General features: G+C 39.3%; 2 protein-coding genes across 2 annotated transcripts in view; one reads left to right on the forward strand and one right to left on the reverse strand.

Annotated features, from left to right (window-relative positions):
* Positions 1–8,087, forward strand: part of kntc1 (kinetochore associated 1) — a 28,984-nt gene extending 20,897 nt beyond the window's left edge. Inside the window, exons 57-62 of the mRNA XM_031755315.2 lie at positions 753–816; positions 2,856–2,985; positions 3,059–3,148; positions 3,620–3,774; positions 6,126–6,228; positions 6,367–8,087. Of these exons, the coding sequence (XP_031611175.1) occupies positions 753–816; positions 2,856–2,985; positions 3,059–3,148; positions 3,620–3,774; positions 6,126–6,228; positions 6,367–6,402 (578 nt within the window). The 3' untranslated portion in view covers positions 6,403–8,087. The remainder of the gene's footprint in view (positions 1–752; positions 817–2,855; positions 2,986–3,058; positions 3,149–3,619; positions 3,775–6,125; positions 6,229–6,366) is intronic.
* A 1,352-nt stretch (positions 8,088–9,439) lies between these two features.
* Positions 9,440–11,299, reverse strand: LOC116332430 (hydroxycarboxylic acid receptor 2-like). The gene is made up of 2 exons (XM_031755386.2): positions 11,273–11,299; positions 9,440–11,037 (listed from the first exon to the last, which is right to left on the reverse strand). The coding sequence occupies exon 2, from the start codon at positions 10,970–10,972 to the stop codon at positions 10,007–10,009; it is 966 nt and encodes a 321-aa protein (XP_031611246.1). The 5' UTR covers positions 10,973–11,037; positions 11,273–11,299; the 3' UTR covers positions 9,440–10,006.
* Between the last annotated feature and the right edge of the window lie 7,061 nt (positions 11,300–18,360).

The raw sequence follows: 18,360 nt of genomic DNA on the forward strand, positions 1-18,360 counted from the left end.
AACTCTACCTTATGAGCCACAGCTTCCCCCTGAAAAGTCAGAATAATGAGACTCATGAGTAAGGGCTTTAATGCAGGTTCATTAAAAAAAAAAACAGAAGAAGAAAAGTAGGAGCTGAAGTTTATTTTGCTGCTTTAAAGTTTTTCAAGAAGTCGATGGATACTTTATTGATCCCACCAAGGGAAATTACTGTGTTACAGCAGCAGGGTAAAGAACAAAAATGGTACAGTCTACAATAAATGAACAACATTGTTAAAGTAAAAGTGCCACAGGTGCATAATAACGCCATAAAAATTATATATACAACAGTGATTTTTTTTTCTTTAAAAAGAGGAAGAAAGAAAAGAAAAATTAGCTTAACTTAAAAAAGAGAAAAAAGTCAGCTGTGTAAGAGAGTAGTGCAAATTACATTGATAAATAACCGGTTTACTCAAATCTGAGAAACAGCTGCAAGAATAATACAGAAATATGTGAGTTAAATCTGACAGATGTGCTCATCTGTACAGTACTACTGTTTTATAGAGAATGGTCGGGATGATTACCTGAAGCAGGGTCAGTGAAGATCATTAATGTGGACATGACGGTATGCTGTCACTTCAACAGTAGTGTTGAGTATAAGTTCCCTGATAGTAACTTCACTAGCTAACTGCTTCCTGTGAAGCCTTTTAAAGTAGATGATGCATGTGTGCTCTGCTCTGTTCAGCTCTTCTTTTAAATGCAGTTGTTTGTTTGTTCTTATTTCTTGGCAACAGCTTCTGTTCCGCTGAGTCCAGATCAGCAGGCGATGCTCTACAGGACATTTGTTCTCCTCCTCAAGTATGCCTCACTCACATTCAGCTATAACCACCAAACTGATTCTTTCATGGACTTCTTGTGTTTGAATATGGCAGCATACTGTGCGTACAGTCTTTATTCATTTAAAAGCAAAACTCCCTCATTTACAAAAAATAAAAAAATAAATCTTGATACAACTTTCTCAATCAGAACTTGAAAACTCTGACTGTGCTATAAAAACAAACGAGGCCTTGCACGTAGATAAAGATGCGAACACTTGATAAGACTACATAGTGTTCATACTTAAAATATACTGGTCAGAAAAAGCAAGTGTTTTTAAATAGACATTATACATCAACTATAATAGAAGTTCAAAGAAGAGATCTAAAATGAGGTATGACCTGTGGACGTGATGCATGCTGTTGTGCATCTGTGCATTGATGGTACAAGTGTTGAAGAATTGCTCTCCATACTGGTTGAGTACAGCCAATGAATAGTCACCTGTTGTCTCTGCCTTGAACAAACTGTATGTTCAGTAGCTGCATATTAGAAATAAGTAAGCCAAGGATATGTCAGGATATGCTCCTGATCCACAAAGACCTGTCCTGTGTGGACAGGTATTGTCCTGCTAAAACAGGATGTGGTGCTGCTGCAAGGATGGTACAAGTACTGGTTGGAGTAACTCATCTCAGTGCAGTCAGATGTCTTCCAAGAACGATCAGGAAATGCAAGGCTGCAGCAGCAGCTCAGATATGCATGCAGGCATCCAGCGTGCCAGTAACAAAGTCAGCTGTGGCAACAATGATCTTATACATGCTGGGGGGGGTTTTTTTGTTTGTTTTAGTTGAACCCATGTGTAGTTCATTTGTGTTCAGTACATGGATGCCATCACTGACTAAAACCAGTCAGTTAGAACCAGGAATTACTCACAGAATATGAAAATGATTTTCTGAGAAATTGATTTAAAACAGAGCTTGAAAATGAATTATTTTTTTTATTTTTTTTTTTTATTTTTTTGTTGGTGCGGTGGGTGGGTGGGATAGTTTACACTTACAATACACTCCATTTCACATGCCTAGTATCACACAAATGCAACATTGGTGCCAGAATCGGCCATCTGTTTACTTTGATTCCAACAGAGGGCACTCCACCTTTATGCGCATGTCCTGTCTACAGTCTTAGGACACATCTGTATGCTAAGTGTTTTTTTTTTTTTTTTCACATCAGCAGCCATGATTTGATGGTTGTTCCTGCTCCTTGGTTGTTCTCATTCAGCAGAACGACAGTTTCATGAGACACTACATCATCACAGTGACTGACTGTGTTTTGTTCTTAATGCAGTGATGCAGGTCTAAACTGCAATATCATGTTTACATATATATATATATATATGTATTTTTCTCATAAGATATTAATAATGAAAGTTGATACTGAATTTAGGTGGATCGTTTTGAGTCAGCAGTTAATGAGGTCACTGCCTGTTCTGCTTATTTTATCTGTGCTAATGTTTCCCTATAAGGAAATGTTTGCCACTCCTGGCCTATATACACTGAACGTGTTCTGTATGTACTTTGATCCAGGAGAGCTGGACAGAATATCAGAACTGGCAGGTCCACCACTAGTGCACTGTGCTTTTCAAAGATGAGACCAGGTTCACGCTGTGGACATGAGACACGTGAAAATGTCAGGAGAAGCAGCGGAGAACGTTATGCTGCGCATTATATTTTCAGGCATGTGTGGGCTGAGTGCCATTCTGAGTTGCTGCAGTGAAATTTTTGAAAACTGGACTAGCCTGCTGCATCTTTTTTTTTTTTTTCACTTTGATTTTTGGGGTCTCTTTGAATGTGGCATTCTGCCTACCGGTATTCTAACATATTACCTAGTCCATCTCAGTATAGATCTCCAGCATAATTCCTTCCCCATCTTGTTTTCTAAGTGTTCGTTTAATTTTTTGAACAGTTTATAAACACACTTCCGTCTGATCCATTTTTGATTGCTGGAATTCGTATTAGACCGGAATAATGCTTCATCTAATCTTCACCTGAACTCCTAATGTCTCGCCATTCCTTTTCCCTCCCGAGGTGCCCATTCCTGTTGAATCTGGATTTGATCGGAATTGCCAATCGTTTTGTACAGTTCAATCTGCCAGCCTTCGCCCTGGGAACGCTCCTTCTAATTCCCTGTGCCAGTAAGAAGGAGCAGCAGGTCCAGGTGAGTGCATCCATTTAAATACATGTGAGAAGTAACTGTGTAGTTTAGGCTCTGACTCTCTTTTTGTTTGCAGGGTTTTCTGTCTGTCTGCAACCCGCTCGGTGTGCTCGAGCAGGTGGAAGAGCTTATGAACACCGGGGAACTCGCTGGTATCCCTTCACAGGTTAGATGTGACGTCTTTCCACTGCTTACAGATTTAACTGCCTTTAACCTTGTTACCACATTTTAGTATCATTTAACAATTTCCACTTCAGCTACATTGTCATTTCATTTCATCTTTCTTTGTTTCTAAATACATTTTAAAAATAGAATTCTATTTATTTTTTAATTTTGTAGGCATTAATATTTCTCAGTATCAGCACACTTCTTAAAACCGTTAAACAGGAAGTTTGATCAGCTGATTAGATGGTGTGAAGTTATGAAAGATATTTTTTTGTGTGTAGGAAAAACAGTGTTGCTAAACAAATAAACCCAATCTTCACGTGAGCAGATTTGCAGTTTTGTAACACCTTACCAAATGAAATTAATCTGCATTCTTGATTGTAATTCTCATATAAACAAAATTATAGAGTATATTATGTAATATATTTAATGTCTTATACTACATTGCTTCCTTTCCTTAATGATCCATCAGGTCAGGGAGACTGTGTTAATTTTCATCAGCCAGAATGGACAGCATCAGAAACTGCTGAAGACGAAACACTTCAGGCATCTGAAGCAGCTCATAGTGTCAAGTGGGCAGCCTAACCAAGTGAAAGATTTGGTGGACTATCTGATCAGCCAGAACTGGTGAGATTCACGCCTCCCAACCCTTCATAAGAAAGCAACAAAAACTTTTCTATAGAGATGGTTTAAAAATATCAACAATAAACTGATGGGTAGCGCTGTGATCTAAAATCTAAAATGTCTAAAACCTGATGTAATCATCCATACAAGGATATAAAGACCAGGTACCTGTCCTTCCAACCCGAACTAACAATCATCTACATGTGCCTATGATATGTATGAGCTGTGATCTAAAGCTTTCATTTTTATACACATAAAAATCCAGTCTGTAACCACGCACTGAGACGCCTCCTCTGCATTGATCTGTAATGGCCAGATCCCCAATCTGCAATTTCACCATGGGCCTCAGACTTGCACAGAAAAAAACATCAGCTTTTGTGTAAAACTGATTCATCATAACCGATTAGTAAAGTTGGGTCTCTGGCTCGGACCCTTAGACTAAAGAGAAGTCTTCAGTAGAAGAGCAATGCAGTTGAATTGAGTTTTTTACAGGATCTGTAGTGAATGCTTCCCAGGGTTTTATACTATGTGCCATTAAGCCTGGGCACACAGTAAAGAGTAGGAGTCTTAAAGTTAGGACGTAGCCTGTCCTACTAAAAAGATTTGACTCTCTGCAACTTCAACCTCTTCTTGAAAATAAAATTAAAGTTAAGGTAAATTAAAAGTGTCAAGACGATGGTAGGAGATCTAAAGCATAAGTGATCAGAAAGGGACTTCCAGGAAGGGATTGAGAGGCCACACTGGAAGTGGTCCACTGGTACATGGAGATACTCTTGAGAGAGACAAATTTGTGTCAGGTGAGTTTTAGGTTTTTGTGGAGGCAGACACTTTTTAATCAAACCTTGTGTATACAGTGGGCACGACGCATCTATCATGCAGCTGACCTGGAGGCTGTTCCGGCTGTAACATTAGCTTTACATATGGCTCTTTGTACACAGTTAGGAGGTATTGTCCAATTCAGGTGGTTAAGAGTTTATCATAAACTGGAGATTTGATCTTTTACCCAAACATAATGAATTAACCTGAGTTACAAAGTTTTTAGACTCTTCGTGGGATACAGTACCACACAGTCGTGTGAAAAACAAGCACACCACCTTCTTTCAAGTCTAAGATTTTACGCATCAGTTCACAATTTTTAAATTATCTGGTCGTTCCCAGGTTCTAAAATTATTTAGATACAATGTTAGATGAACAACAATACAACATAATTACGCTAGTTCATCATTTATTGAGAAAAAAGAAAATACAGACGCTGCATGTGAAAACTAACTACACCCCATGATTCTGTTTGCTTGTAGCTTATCACCTTTTTCCTTGGCACCTTTTTCTGAACATTGAGTTCAGTTTCATTCACTTTATTGAGGTTTGCGGATGTTCATTTATGTACAGCTGTCTTAAGATCTGACCACAGCATTTAAATCGGGATGAGGTCGGCTCTGTGACCGGATCAGTGCAAAATCTTGGTTGTTTTCTTTTTCTACCATTCAGCTGTAGATTTGTTGCAGTGCTTGGGATCATTGGGCCTCATTTACTCATTTCATAGTGCATATGCACTGTGATTTATCAGTTTTTTTTATATTTCATCAGACACTGTTATTAAATTTTATATGGTCAGACTTTCTCCTAGTTTCTTGCCTCAGAGGTGCAGGATTCTGTCTTATAACATCGTCAACACTCTCTCTTCACTTGGAGCTAAGTGTGTTCACTTATATAGAGAAGCCATGGTGGGGAAGTGCGCAGTTATTTGCAAATTATATGGGGCTCCCACAAGGCTGCTGGTTTTGAACTATTCTGTTTTACTAACATACCCACAGTGGTGAGAATAAAATAGGCCAGTTTGCACGTTTCTGAATCTGTCATTTTGCATGCAAACTAATTTATTGCACATGATAAAAACATTTCCACCCAAATATTTGTAAATGAGGCCCATTATTCTGCTGATGATCATTTAATCAAATGCATTTGATTAGCAGCACCTGGCTGCTACTTAGCCTCTTAATTGAAATGAAAGCAGTAAGAGTCGACTTGGGTTTTCACACACTGTGCATTTAGGCTCAGTTTGTTTATATATATTTTTTATTTTTGTCTTCATATTTCAAACCTTTTAACTGGAAGAGGGTGTCACAGACTGGCTGTTATTTAGAACAGCTAGCTCTTACTGTTACTCTTACTTACTCTTAATGTTATCCTACAGTCTCAGCTTGTAGCTCACGCAGTGCTCGAAATTCAGATTTTTGCTTTTCCTTCCAGTTTCGTTTAAATGCTCGCACTTAGAACAGAACTGTCTTAGAAACGGATGTCTTAAACCTGTTAAAGTTGCATGACTTTAGTTTTCTGTGCTCTTCAATCTGCAGTCATGATGATGCTGAATCACTCGCTCATGAGTACATGAAACACAGAGAGCGTCAGCGTGGGAAAACCCTGACGAATGGCTCGTTGTCATCCAGCTACCTGAAGGTAAGTGAGGCCGATATCTTTGTCCCAGTTTAGTGGAAAGTAAAGGCCACACATCATGTTTAATGTGAAGTAGAAGTTTCTTTTTATTAGCTAAAAGCACTTCGCCTGTGTGCATTAATGATTTCATTTGTTTTTCAGGACTTTCTTAACATGCAACATGGAGTATTGAGATGAACCAGCACTGTTGCTTCAGCCATGTTTATATAATCCTCCTTGGTCTGCTTTAGGCTGAGACGCAGTATTTGCACTTCACATTTATCTTTCAACTGTAATATTTGAATAAACTATTCATTTATGAAAACTGTGGAGATGAGCTATTTAGAAGCAGCAGATCACATGTCAACTTTTATTTTCCATTGCAACTCCAAGTTTGTTTCTTAGGATGTGTATTGAGTTTAACTGTTGATTTTCATTGCACAGCCACACTTTGTACAATATTATGAAATTAAAGTACATCGGTTCTAAAAGAAAGAGGAGCAGTAATCCTAATAAATGATGTACACTGTGTTGCCAAAAGTATTAGCTCATCTGCCGTCGCACACATTAAGGGACAAACCAATCTTACTTCATGGAATTTTATACGATGTTGGCCGAACCTTTGCAGCTATAACAACTTCAACTCTTCTGAAAGGCTTTGTAAAAGATTTAGGGGTGTTTATAGGATTGTTTTAAAACCAGAAGTCCTGTCTTTGCTCTAATTCATCCCAAAGTTGTTCTATCAGGTTTAGGTCAGGACAGTCAAGTTCTTCCACACCAAACTTGCTCATCCGTCTACCACAGGGCGAGAAGCAGGTTACACCCTGAACAGCTCACCAATCTGACGCAGGGCTAAGACAACCATTTGCACCGATGGGCAGTTTAGAATCTAACCCCACTAACTGCATGTCTTTGGAGTGTGGGAGGAAGCCGGAGCAACCCAGAGAGAAAATGTGAACGCCGCACAGAAAGGTCCCGACCAGATGGTGGCTTCGAACGTGCGACCTACTTGCTGTGCTCACATTTTCCTAAAGTTATTTCTGTTTTCTTTTTAAATACTTGTTACTTTCACGTTTATATAAACAGCTTCCTTATCTTAGTCATACTTCTTTGGTTCATCAACTTTTTTTAAACACTGGTCTCGTTTCTGATGGACCACTTCCCGTCACTCAGTGTTAAAAGCAACTGTGTGATATTTGAGAGGAAGTGTGCACACACACTGAGACCGATCTGAGCTGAACTTTACCCATTCTGCATTTTTCAAAATATTTATTAATTTTGGTCCTCCAGTTTTTTCTTCTCCGATGCAGCTGTCGCTCATTCAGGTGTGCAGAGATTATGTATCACATGTTTGCCCATCAAGAATGGTCAGCGAGTTTACTTGTTAGTGGTTCAGCCACATATGGTGTGCCTTTAAATGGACTTTTAAACTTCATCCGTTCCCAGAGAGGAGCACTTTAAATAAATGTAAGAGGACTTCCTTTTCAAACTCACTTGCCTCATGGGAAACGGAAGACTTTGTATTCTCTGTGTGGCTTTGTGTTAAAATGATGGTTTTATTTTCATCTGAAATGGCCATTCTGTGAAATTGGTGTCCAGATTTAGTCCGGTCCTTGTACCTGCCCATTTTCAAGCCAAGGTATGAATGAGTGTTGTCCAAGCATTATAGACAACTTGCCAGAGAACCATTTTTAAATGGTATATTTTGGGACTTTGCTACTAGAAGCAAAAACTAAGAATTTGTTCCTGTTTTTTCAGTTTAATCAAAGAAAGGTCAATATACTAACACAGTTTGACAGACATAAAATTGTATATTTGCACCAAAAAGGTGATTCCCTTGTCTAAGAAGACCAGACTGTGCTTCAATAAATCTGTGGATGCGTTTTTCTGGCAAAATATTTTTTTTAAATTGAGGGGTGGATAAAGACTTTTGCACAGTATTCTACAGATTGTGTTCATGTATGCAAAAAAGTCTGAGAAATATGAGGTTAAATATGTGTTTATACATTCAAACTGTTGCCTTTCAGTAAACACTATATAAAGATATATAAACCAATGCATGTTTTTAAATGCAATTTGTATCATTTATGTGTTTTCAGTGATTCAAGGACTTGTTTAAGCTGCACAAGAACCAAACTTCAGCTGAGTGTGAATTAAATGATTGCATCGAAACGAAGAAATGGCTTGTTTCTCAGAATGGACAGAGCAAGTGTCATAAAGTTATATTTATAAACTATATTCACAGAAACCAAAGTGTCTGATCATCTTTGCTGAACTAGGCCATCAGATATTGAACTTCCCCAACTCACAACTGCAGTTATGAAACTGCAGTTGTGAGTTGGTTAAAATAGTTTGATGTAAGAAAAAGGACCCAATAGAGTGCTGAATACAGGAAAACAAACTAATGCAACAAGCAGACATACAGATTCAATAACATACATGTGAAAGATTTTTCTCTAAGGGTTGTGCTCATTGCTTAAAACCTCTTAAGGAACAACCAGGCTTTCATTAAACCCATTGTTTCCTAAATCAAGAGATGATACAGAACCTTAGTGTGTCTCTTTATCTGGGAGAGCAGATAAGGTGTAGATGGAGCGCACATCTGTCTTCTCCTTTGTATCAAGTATTTATGTGATAGGTCTGCATTTTATATATCATCTGCTATGTCTGCATGTCCTGAAAGATTATTCATAAACAAGTGATCATTATATCATACTGATATTGCTGTTGCAGCTGCACACTGATGTGGTGTTTAGCACCGTTGCCTGACAACAAAGAGGTCCTAGGTTCAAACCCACCGCTTGTGTGGTGTTTGCATTTTCTCTCAGCATACACCATCTTTGTGCAACAGTTCAAACATGTACAGTTAGTGGGTTTAGGTCAACTCTAAATTGCAAAGGGGTGTGAATGTGAGTGTCTCTATTTGTTTGCCCTGTGACAGACTGGCAAGCAGTCCAGTGTGTACCCTCCCTCTACCCCAGCCACCTAAAGCAGCTACGACCCTGAATTGGAAATGTGGAAGAAAAATGAATGGATATATAAACTCCGGTGCCTGTTGTTTTACAGGGAGATATTTCTGAGCCATCTTAACCAGAAGGAGTGTGCTTTCACTGCACATTTTAGTCTGATCTGTCGTATCATATTGTGCTGCTGCAATGCCAGCAGTTTCATTATGATCCCTTCATCGCCCACCCGTGAAACATTCCAATGAAACAGGCAACATCTCAGTGTTGACAATGAACTTATATTTATTATGATACGTTTATACAGCATTGGCTAAAGACAAAGAATACATATTCATACAGTTTTGTTGTTTTTATTCAAAGTTACCTTAATATATATACAGATTTTTTAACTCATGTATAAAAGCTTTTTTACATTATGTATATATGCAATATGTTTCTCATCATTATAGTTTTCACATGACAACAGGAAGAAATTTTATTCATATGAGGTTATAAATGTCTCTTTATTACACTTCAGCGTCAGAATCTTTGTTTAATTCACACATCTTAACATGTACATGTTTTGGAAGACAAATACATTTAGAAAAGTGCAGTCAGCATTGGTATGATCGCTACTAAGCAAGTGATGTGCTGGTAAAAAAAAAAAAAAAAAAAAGCTTTTCACTGATGAAAAGTTTAATTACTCAGTTCTGAGGATTTCTGTGCCAGTGTGTAGCTTATGTACAATAGTAAATATGAAATAGCTGTAGCACTTACAGCTTAATGATAGAATCAAACTTACTTTAAATTGAACCTTTAGCTATGAAGCTGCTTGTTATACCTCCTCAGTTTAGTGATCACAGCTGGCTGATCGACTGGGAGCCAGTTTCCCGGGTTTTCTTCTCTGTACTCTCAGCATTTTCTGTTTCAGGCAGATGAAGAGCCTTCCTGCAGATGTTCTTAAAGACGGGGCTGGAGAAGTAGTAGACCACAGGATCCAACACGCTGTTGAGGTAGGTCAGGCTAATGGTGACGTAAAATACAATGGTAAGGTTTTCCATTTCAGAACACATGCTAGAGGAACCGGCTAATTTATAGGTCTTGACCCAGATCACCAGCTGTGTGATGTTGCTTGGGAGGAAGCAAATGATGAAGAGCACTACCACGACTATGATGAAGTACAAGGCCTTCTTGATCTTGGCATGCTGGGCCAGCTGCCTCCCTTTCAGGTGGCGAACGATGCAGAATGTACAGTAGAGGATGACCAGCAAAGGCATGTAAAAGGAAAAGAGAAATGCAAACTTATGCCAAGAAAGATTACTCTTGGACTTGGTGTCAATCATGAAACTCTCGCAGTACGTTGTGTTGGCGTGTGACAAAGTGAAGACATGAGCAGTCATCGAAGTGGTGACCAACCACAGCCCGAGTGCTCCGATTATGGCTTTAGAGACGCTCAGAGAGTTGATGGGATGGTGGGGATGCACCACACGCATGTACCTGTCCACAGCGATGGCCATCAGGAAGAAGGTGCTTCCGCTGCGATTCAGGGCCAGCATGAAGAGGCAGATGTTACAGAGGGCCTTTCCAAACTTCCATTTGATCCCAGCGATGTAGTAGCTGGCACGGAGAGGTAAAACAATATTGAGCAGAAAATCAGCCATTGCCAGGTTAAAGAGCAACACTGTGCTGCTTTTCCAGGGCCTCAGGTGGAAGCAGAAGATCCACAGAGCCAAACCATTACCAAGGACTCCCAGGACAAACTCTGTCATCAGCAGAGGAGGGAGGACATTGATCAGCAGAGTGCCATTGAAGCTGCAATGCATCGTGAGCTACGTGCTTCTTTGATGCCTTCACAAAAAGAAATGACGCCTTTTGGGCTGCCCGTACTCTTTAAAGGGAAATGCAAATGCAAAAAAGTGTGATTATGTGGTTTACCCTTTACCCGGAAGCCTGAGGCTTCTGCTTTTTTTTTTTTTTTTTAGGTGTTAACAAGCAATTAGTTGTCATGTATGCAGAAATATTTTTAGCTGTTTATCCTTGAAGTTTTATAAACCCTTATGTTGTCACACTACACGACTGCACAGTTAAAACTGTTCTCTGAGCACATAAGCAGGAACTCATACCTGTGATGAAGCGCTCCTCACATCTTTACCTCAGTCCACACAGGGCCCTTCATGGAGAACTGAAGAATCTCTCTTTCATGGATAACTATTTTACACTGCACTAAGAAGCTTTTCTCATAAATCACAAAGACTAGATAATGATCTGCGTTGGTTTTTATTCTGCGCTCTCTATGTGCAGGAAGCTTAGCATTTATTTGATTATCTTGGAATAATATCTAATAATATAATAATAAGCAAGCTCTTATTCTGGGACACTCACCCACTGCTGTGAAGCTAGCGTGAGAAAGTTCAGCAATGATAAAAAACCACATTGTACCGCACTGGTTTTATTTACCACGTGCCAAAAAAATTTTTTTACACAAAGGCTTCGCTTTGTTGCATGCATTGTGGAGAAGTGTTTTACCTGCATCCGCTGCATCACCTTTTTAATGAAGCTACCTAACATCAGGTAGTACGTGACCAAACAAGAATAGACCAGAAAAAAAAAAACAAAGGCGATCTGCAAAGTCAAATATGTGAGAAACTGTCTGCATCCAGCTGGGACGCATTAAACTGACCCCCAACAGCGTCCACCTGTACACGCAGAAAGATACTTGTTTTTAATTGGCTGATGGCTTCCTATCCTCCATTCGCTGATGCTTTCTTGTAAATGAATTCAGTACTTACGTCTTGTACATACTGTATAATAATATTTAAGTCCTTAATGAAACAGAATCTGAGAAATGTCCGAAAGGTTTCAGATCTTTTTATTTTCACAGAGGTTCAGTACTGGAATGAGCCACGGTGGCGTAGTGAAGTACTGAAGCCCACGTTTATTGATTCATGAAGCGAAACTATATAAATATCAGTTGAGGGGACAACGTGTCAGATGATGTTCTGCACATCCTGCAAAGAGTTGGGGTTTTTTGTGTTGTTTTTTTTCTCAAATAGCGGAGGTGTGTGTCTCTTCCTCACTATGAATACTTAAACAAATTGTGTCATTTAGCACCTTTCAGATAAAGTTTACTGCTGGACACAATTTGCATAATGAAGCTGCGTCACTGAGAAGGGTAACTGTGCAAAAGGTCACAGAGTCGAGCATTTTTTTTTCATATATAAGTTTTGAGCCGTGCCCCATGTCTTTTATAGTTTGCTCCGAAATTTGGAAAATGGGTCAGTGACTGGCTGAGACATGCCCACACGTACACAGAAATACAGTACATAAGGCAAAAATAGAGTTTGTTGGTTTGACCATTTTTATTCTTCAATAAAAAGAACTCTCTTAGTTAAGCTTTCTCGTCATTTCTTGAAATAGTCTTCAGGAATAGTTCTCCGGGCTCCGAGATGTGGAAATACAAATATTGGAGAAACTGTCTACATCCTGGGACACATTAAACTGAGCTATAACAACTTCCACCTGTGCACACAGAGAAAAAAGGCTTTTGTCTTCCTATCATTCATTTTCTGATGCTTTCTTGTCAGTGAATTAAGAGTCATTGTCGTCAGTCATGATGCACCGAGTGTGCATCATGATTACACACCTCTCTAGATTTAATCATTAGCTATTATTAATCTCTTGCTCTCTTCCACGGTGTGTCTTTATCCTGTCTTCCTCCCCTCATCCCAACCAGTCATGACAGATGGCCGCCCCTCCCTGAGCCTGGTTCTGCTGGAGGTTTCTTCCTGTTAAAAGGGAGTTTTTCCTTCCCACTGTCGCTAAAGTGCTTGTTCATAGGGGAGTTATATGATTGTTGGGGATTTTCTCAGTTTTCTTTGTATTATTTTAGAGACTTTACCTTATAATATACAGCGCCTTGATGTAACTGTTGTTGCGATTTGACACTGTTTAACCTCCTAAGACCCGAACTCTTTCATGGCATGCATTTTTAATTTCTCTTTGCTATTTGGGCTGATTGGTGTCACGGGACCGAGTGGTCTGTACAGAAACTGGACTCAGGTGCAGAAACCTAGAAAAGCGACAGCAGGCGGTTTAACAATATTTTATTAGTTAGGCTTAGACTTTGGAAATGTGACAAGGACAAAAGCAATAAAACATAGAGCTTGACGTGGCATGGCTAGGGGAACGCAGAACTAGAGAGAGGTGGCACGGGGCCTGAGATGCAGACTGGAGCTTTGCAGTAAGCGGTCACGTTGCAGGAGGAGAAACAGAGCGATGAGAGGTGGGCGACTGGTATCCAGGGTGAGCTGAGATCCAGAGGTTCCAGATGGAGTGTGATGGAAGGTGAGGCACACAGAGTGATTTCCAGAATGGTGGCTTGGTATCCTGAGTCCGAGAGCACAGCGTGAGACAAAGGTTTGAGCCAAGGTGAATCCAGAAAATGAACTGATGACGAACTGACGGTGAATGAACGTCAGCGTGAGGCTTAAATTACTCTAGCTTGATTGCCTGCAATCGGCTCCAGGTGTACAGGAACTGGAGGAGGTGGCCCTGCCCAGGGGCGGATCCCAGGTAGACTCAGGAGCCTGATGGAAATTCCAGCCACCCACCGCGGACCCTGACAATTGGGACCTGATGAATGTCTCTTCTGTCACCTTTTCTATCCCTTTGAAGAAGTGAGGCTCCATAAATATTAAAGAGGTAAGTATTACTTCTCAGTTGCAGTGAATTGATAGAAGAAAATAAATTGTAGAAAACTAAACAGAAGAAAGTAGAAGAGAAATAACAATTTAACATAAACCAGTGACACACTCCGGGGCCTGATCAACCCCGGCAGGGCCTCCTTGGATGAGGGTGTTTAGTGATAATGGCCGAAACACCCGATGAATCCAAGGTCCACTACTGACGATGTGTCCCAAATTGTAATATGATAATCTAGATCAGATCTCTAATCCCTAAACCTCACCAAGGGAGGTTAAAAAATGCAGATTAGCTTGGGATAAAACACCGAAACACCCTGTGAAGTTAAGGCACACAACGATGTGTCCCGCTGATAAACTTTCTGAGCTGCCTTTCCTAATAACAGCCGTCCCTCAAGACTTTCTCCATTTGAAGCAATGCATTATCAGGGATTGTAACATCTAGTCCAGGGGTGTCGAACTCCAGGCCTCGAGGGCTGGTGTCCTGCAGGTTTTAGATCTCACCCTGGGTCAATACACCTGAATCAAATGATTAGTTCATTACCAGGCCTCTGGGGAACTTCAAGACATTTTAAGGAGGTCATTTAGCCATTTAAATCAGCAGTGTTGGATCAAGGACACGTCTAAAACCTGCAGGACACCGGCCCTCGAGGCCTGGAGTTCGACACTTTTAGTCCTTTTACTGAATGAACTTCAGATCATCATTTTTTTTTAAATAACAGGGAGGTCTGCTGGAAACAAAATAAAAAGAAATAAGGGGTGTGTTAGGATTTTGTTCACTGTTCTGTAAGAATGACTGATGTATAACTAAGAACTTCATGAGTGTTCTGTAAGAAGTGTAATTGTGGCAGCATTTCTATGGAAACAAAGTACTTTTGTTCATATTTGGTTATGTTGTGAACACAGCGGTGATGAAATGTACACATTTACTCTTTAGTCATATCCTGTCTTACACTCTGGGTGATCTGTTTCCAGTTCTGTTGGAAAGGGGGTGTGGGTGGAGGTGTGAGCAGACTAGTGTGATCAATTGACCCTGGGGAGATAGGTATTATAAGTATTATTAATTATGTGAATTTAATCCAGGAAAAATATTTCAAAGGTTTTATACATTTCATTTAGAAAATACTGAAAAGAAATGAGAATTAAAAGTAAAAAGTAACTGTAGTTTATTGGCTGCGTCCTTTCTAGTTTTATAAGATACGTTAATTAAATTAAAATTAATTACACATTAGAGCTCAGCAAAATAAAATACATATGATCTTATGATATTATCACATAATGAAACTAATATCTCATTAAGGTTAAACCTGAACAAAAATGGCTCAAATTCAAACAGAACATGAAAGTTTAAAAAAAAACAACAACAACAACAACAAAGAGCTAGTTGTAAAAATTTAACAATCAAATTAATTAAAGAAATTAATCTGAAAAAAATCAAAACTTAATTTTTTGGAATAAAAGATCAAGTGAGTATGATGGAACGTAGTCCTTTTTTCTGTGTTTTATTTCTTTTTTTGTCATTAACAGTCTGACCTTGCATCATTTTTAATGGGAATCTGGTTGTAGAGAATTACCAGGTTTGTTCATAGGGGTTATTTGACAGTTAGGCAAAAAGCCACCTTGTTTCAGCCCATCCATAATCAGCAGCAGGGGACAATTATGACGCTAACGCTGGCACTATGTTTAACTCTGCTGCCATCTAGTGGATAATATCTGAAAATGCATACAGCACACAGGTCAGAAGTTTAAACATTCATCATGGGCATGAATGTCATGGTAATTTTTATTTCTTTAAAAAGTTCTTTTTCCAGAGTGAAATAAATGTAGAGGATCTTTGATGACCTTAAAAAAATCTAGGTCAAAGGTTTTAATCAGTCATACTAAAGGTTCTGCAATGTAGTTCAACTTGACAAGACCAAGGCCTATTATCTTCTCATTAGTGATCATGATTGACCACAACTGGTCAACACAACTCTTTGCAGCATAAAAAGTGTTTGTTTGACAGCATTCATTGGAGTGACCAATACTCCAATGAGCAATTGGGAATTCCAAGGAACTCACTGAAGATCTAAGAATAAGAATTGTGGATTTACATAAGTTCAGAAGGTCTCTTGGAGCCGTTTTTAAACAACTGCAGATCATCAGTTCAAGCAGTTGTACACAGGTACAAGTTTTTCATATGTGTCACCACTTTGCTGAGGTCTGGAAAAAAGTGTCACCCTCAGATAAGAGGACATTGGTTGAGATGTTTAGAAACAATACAGGAACCACCAAAGGTCAAACCTGCCATGAACTGGAAACTGCTGGAACACCAGTATCACTGACCACAGTGAAGTGAGTCTTAAATCAGAGGTTGTTGACAAAGTAAGAAGCCCCTGTTCCAAACAAACGCCTTCAAGCTTGGTGAAATTTGCAGTTCCCCACATGGACAAGCCAAACTCCTTCTTGAGAAAAGCTTAATGGTCAGATGAGACAAATATTGAGCTGTTTGGCCTCAATGACAAGAGGTATGTTTGGAGGAGTGAAGGTGAGGCTTTCAAGTCTGAGAACATTGTATCAGCTGTCAAGTGTGGTGGTGGCAGCATCGTGCTCCGGAGCTGTTTTGCTTTGTACAACATACTGGTACATTGTACAAAACTTGGTTAAAACTTGAACACAACTGGTTCAGACAGGACAATGATCCCAATGCACATCAAAACTGGTTTTGGAATAGATAAAGCAGGCTAACAGCAAACTTCTGGAATGACCTTTCCAAAGCCCCGACCTCAACCCTATGGAAAATTTGTAGACTGTGCTTAAAAGGCTCTGTGCCAGCAAATCCACTCATTTAATAGAACCCTACCGATTCTGCAAAGAAGAGAATTCAAGTTTGCAGCAGAATTATCCCAGAGGCTTCTTGTTGGCTACCAAAAGTGTCTAGTCGAAGTGCAGCTTGTTTAGGGACATTTAACTATATATTAGTGGGGTTTTATGTATATGTCTGAGCCTCTATGTATCCTTTGACCCTGTGTGGATTAAAGAAAATTACAAATAATTTAAAGTTTTACACCCAATTCTTTTCTTAGTCATTAAAGATGCTGTACAACCCTTTCAAATACTGTTCAAAGAAATCTTGAAAAAAACAAAATTACCACAACAATCTTGACCGTGATGAGTGTATTAATACCTCTGACTGCAACTGTACATGTTTTAGAGACTACATCATCTGAAGAGTGTTTCTTTGATGCACAAGAAATGTTGTGTGAGGAATTATTAATAAGAATTTTATTAATGATTACTATCTTTTCTGTTGTATATAATGTGCTTTATAGAGGCATGCACAGTTACCATCAGTTGTCCCATCTTTGCTTCACAGACATTCACCAGAGTTCATATAATTATTCACACATAAGTCATCGGTCATGTCAGTGCATTACTCAGAATTCTTTCATACAGATGTCACGCAGTAATTATCCATGGATGTGACTTGCGGCTCGTCAGTTCAGATATCGTCAGTGTGTGCAGAGTTTACACCCGGGAGAAAAAATGTGAAAAAGCCAGTATGGCTTGCGAAGCTTTTTGTCTCCCATCTCCTGTTGTCCCATTGGCCTCTGTGTTTCTTTTACTGCATAGCTGGGAATAAGACATCATGTGTCCTACTCCACCCAGCAGAGTGAACATGAAATTCCAGTCTGACAACATTGAGCAACACTGAGATGTGAGCAGATCCTAAAAATATACATAAGAAAGGGAAACTGAAGGGTCAGTCTGCTGTCATAGAGAATATCTTGGTGGTGGTCGACTGATGAGAAATTGAACATCCGACAGATCAAGAAACGGCATCGACGGCTTAAACCGGGACTTATAGTGCTCAGCACAATTCAGCGTAAACAAAACATACAACATTAGAATGCTTTGCATGTCTGACTGGTTCAGATTTTTTGTGTGTCTTGATTGTCTGAACTGATCTGTTGCTGAAGATTTTGTCTGAAACTGTGAAATGATAAAAGATTGAAGACATCATGGTGACTGAGACAAACAAAAATCAGGTTTTTCCTCATACCTGTCTGCCAACCACAGGGAGTTAAGTCAGGAGAGGCATGTGACACAACACCCTATAACTCAGGAGTGGGCAACATTAGAAACTGGGACTGTTGTGGAAGGTGACAACCTTGATATCACTGATTAATCTATAAGGGAGTAAGTATTAGGGACAGACCACTTAATTACTTAATTATAAAGAGAAATAAGAACACTGGAGTGAGTGAGAGTGACGAGAACAGGAGGAAACACATTAGTTTGTTGATCTGCTGAAGTTTAATACACCTGAGACTCAAAGTGAAGAGCAGTGATTTCACGCATACAGAACATTCTGTAGTCATGAAGTGGAAATGAATTGTAACCTGCGTTTAATCAGATCTTAAAAGACTAAACTATTGTTATTTTAAATGAACTGTGTGTGTTACGTTAGTACTGGGTTGGACCCCTTTTGCTTTCAGAGCTGTCTTAATTCTTCATGGCACAGATTCAAC

The sequence above is a fragment of the Oreochromis aureus genome, linkage group 12 (assembly GCF_013358895.1).
Source record: "Oreochromis aureus strain Israel breed Guangdong linkage group 12, ZZ_aureus, whole genome shotgun sequence".
NCBI lineage: Eukaryota > Metazoa > Chordata > Actinopteri > Cichliformes > Cichlidae > Oreochromis > Oreochromis aureus.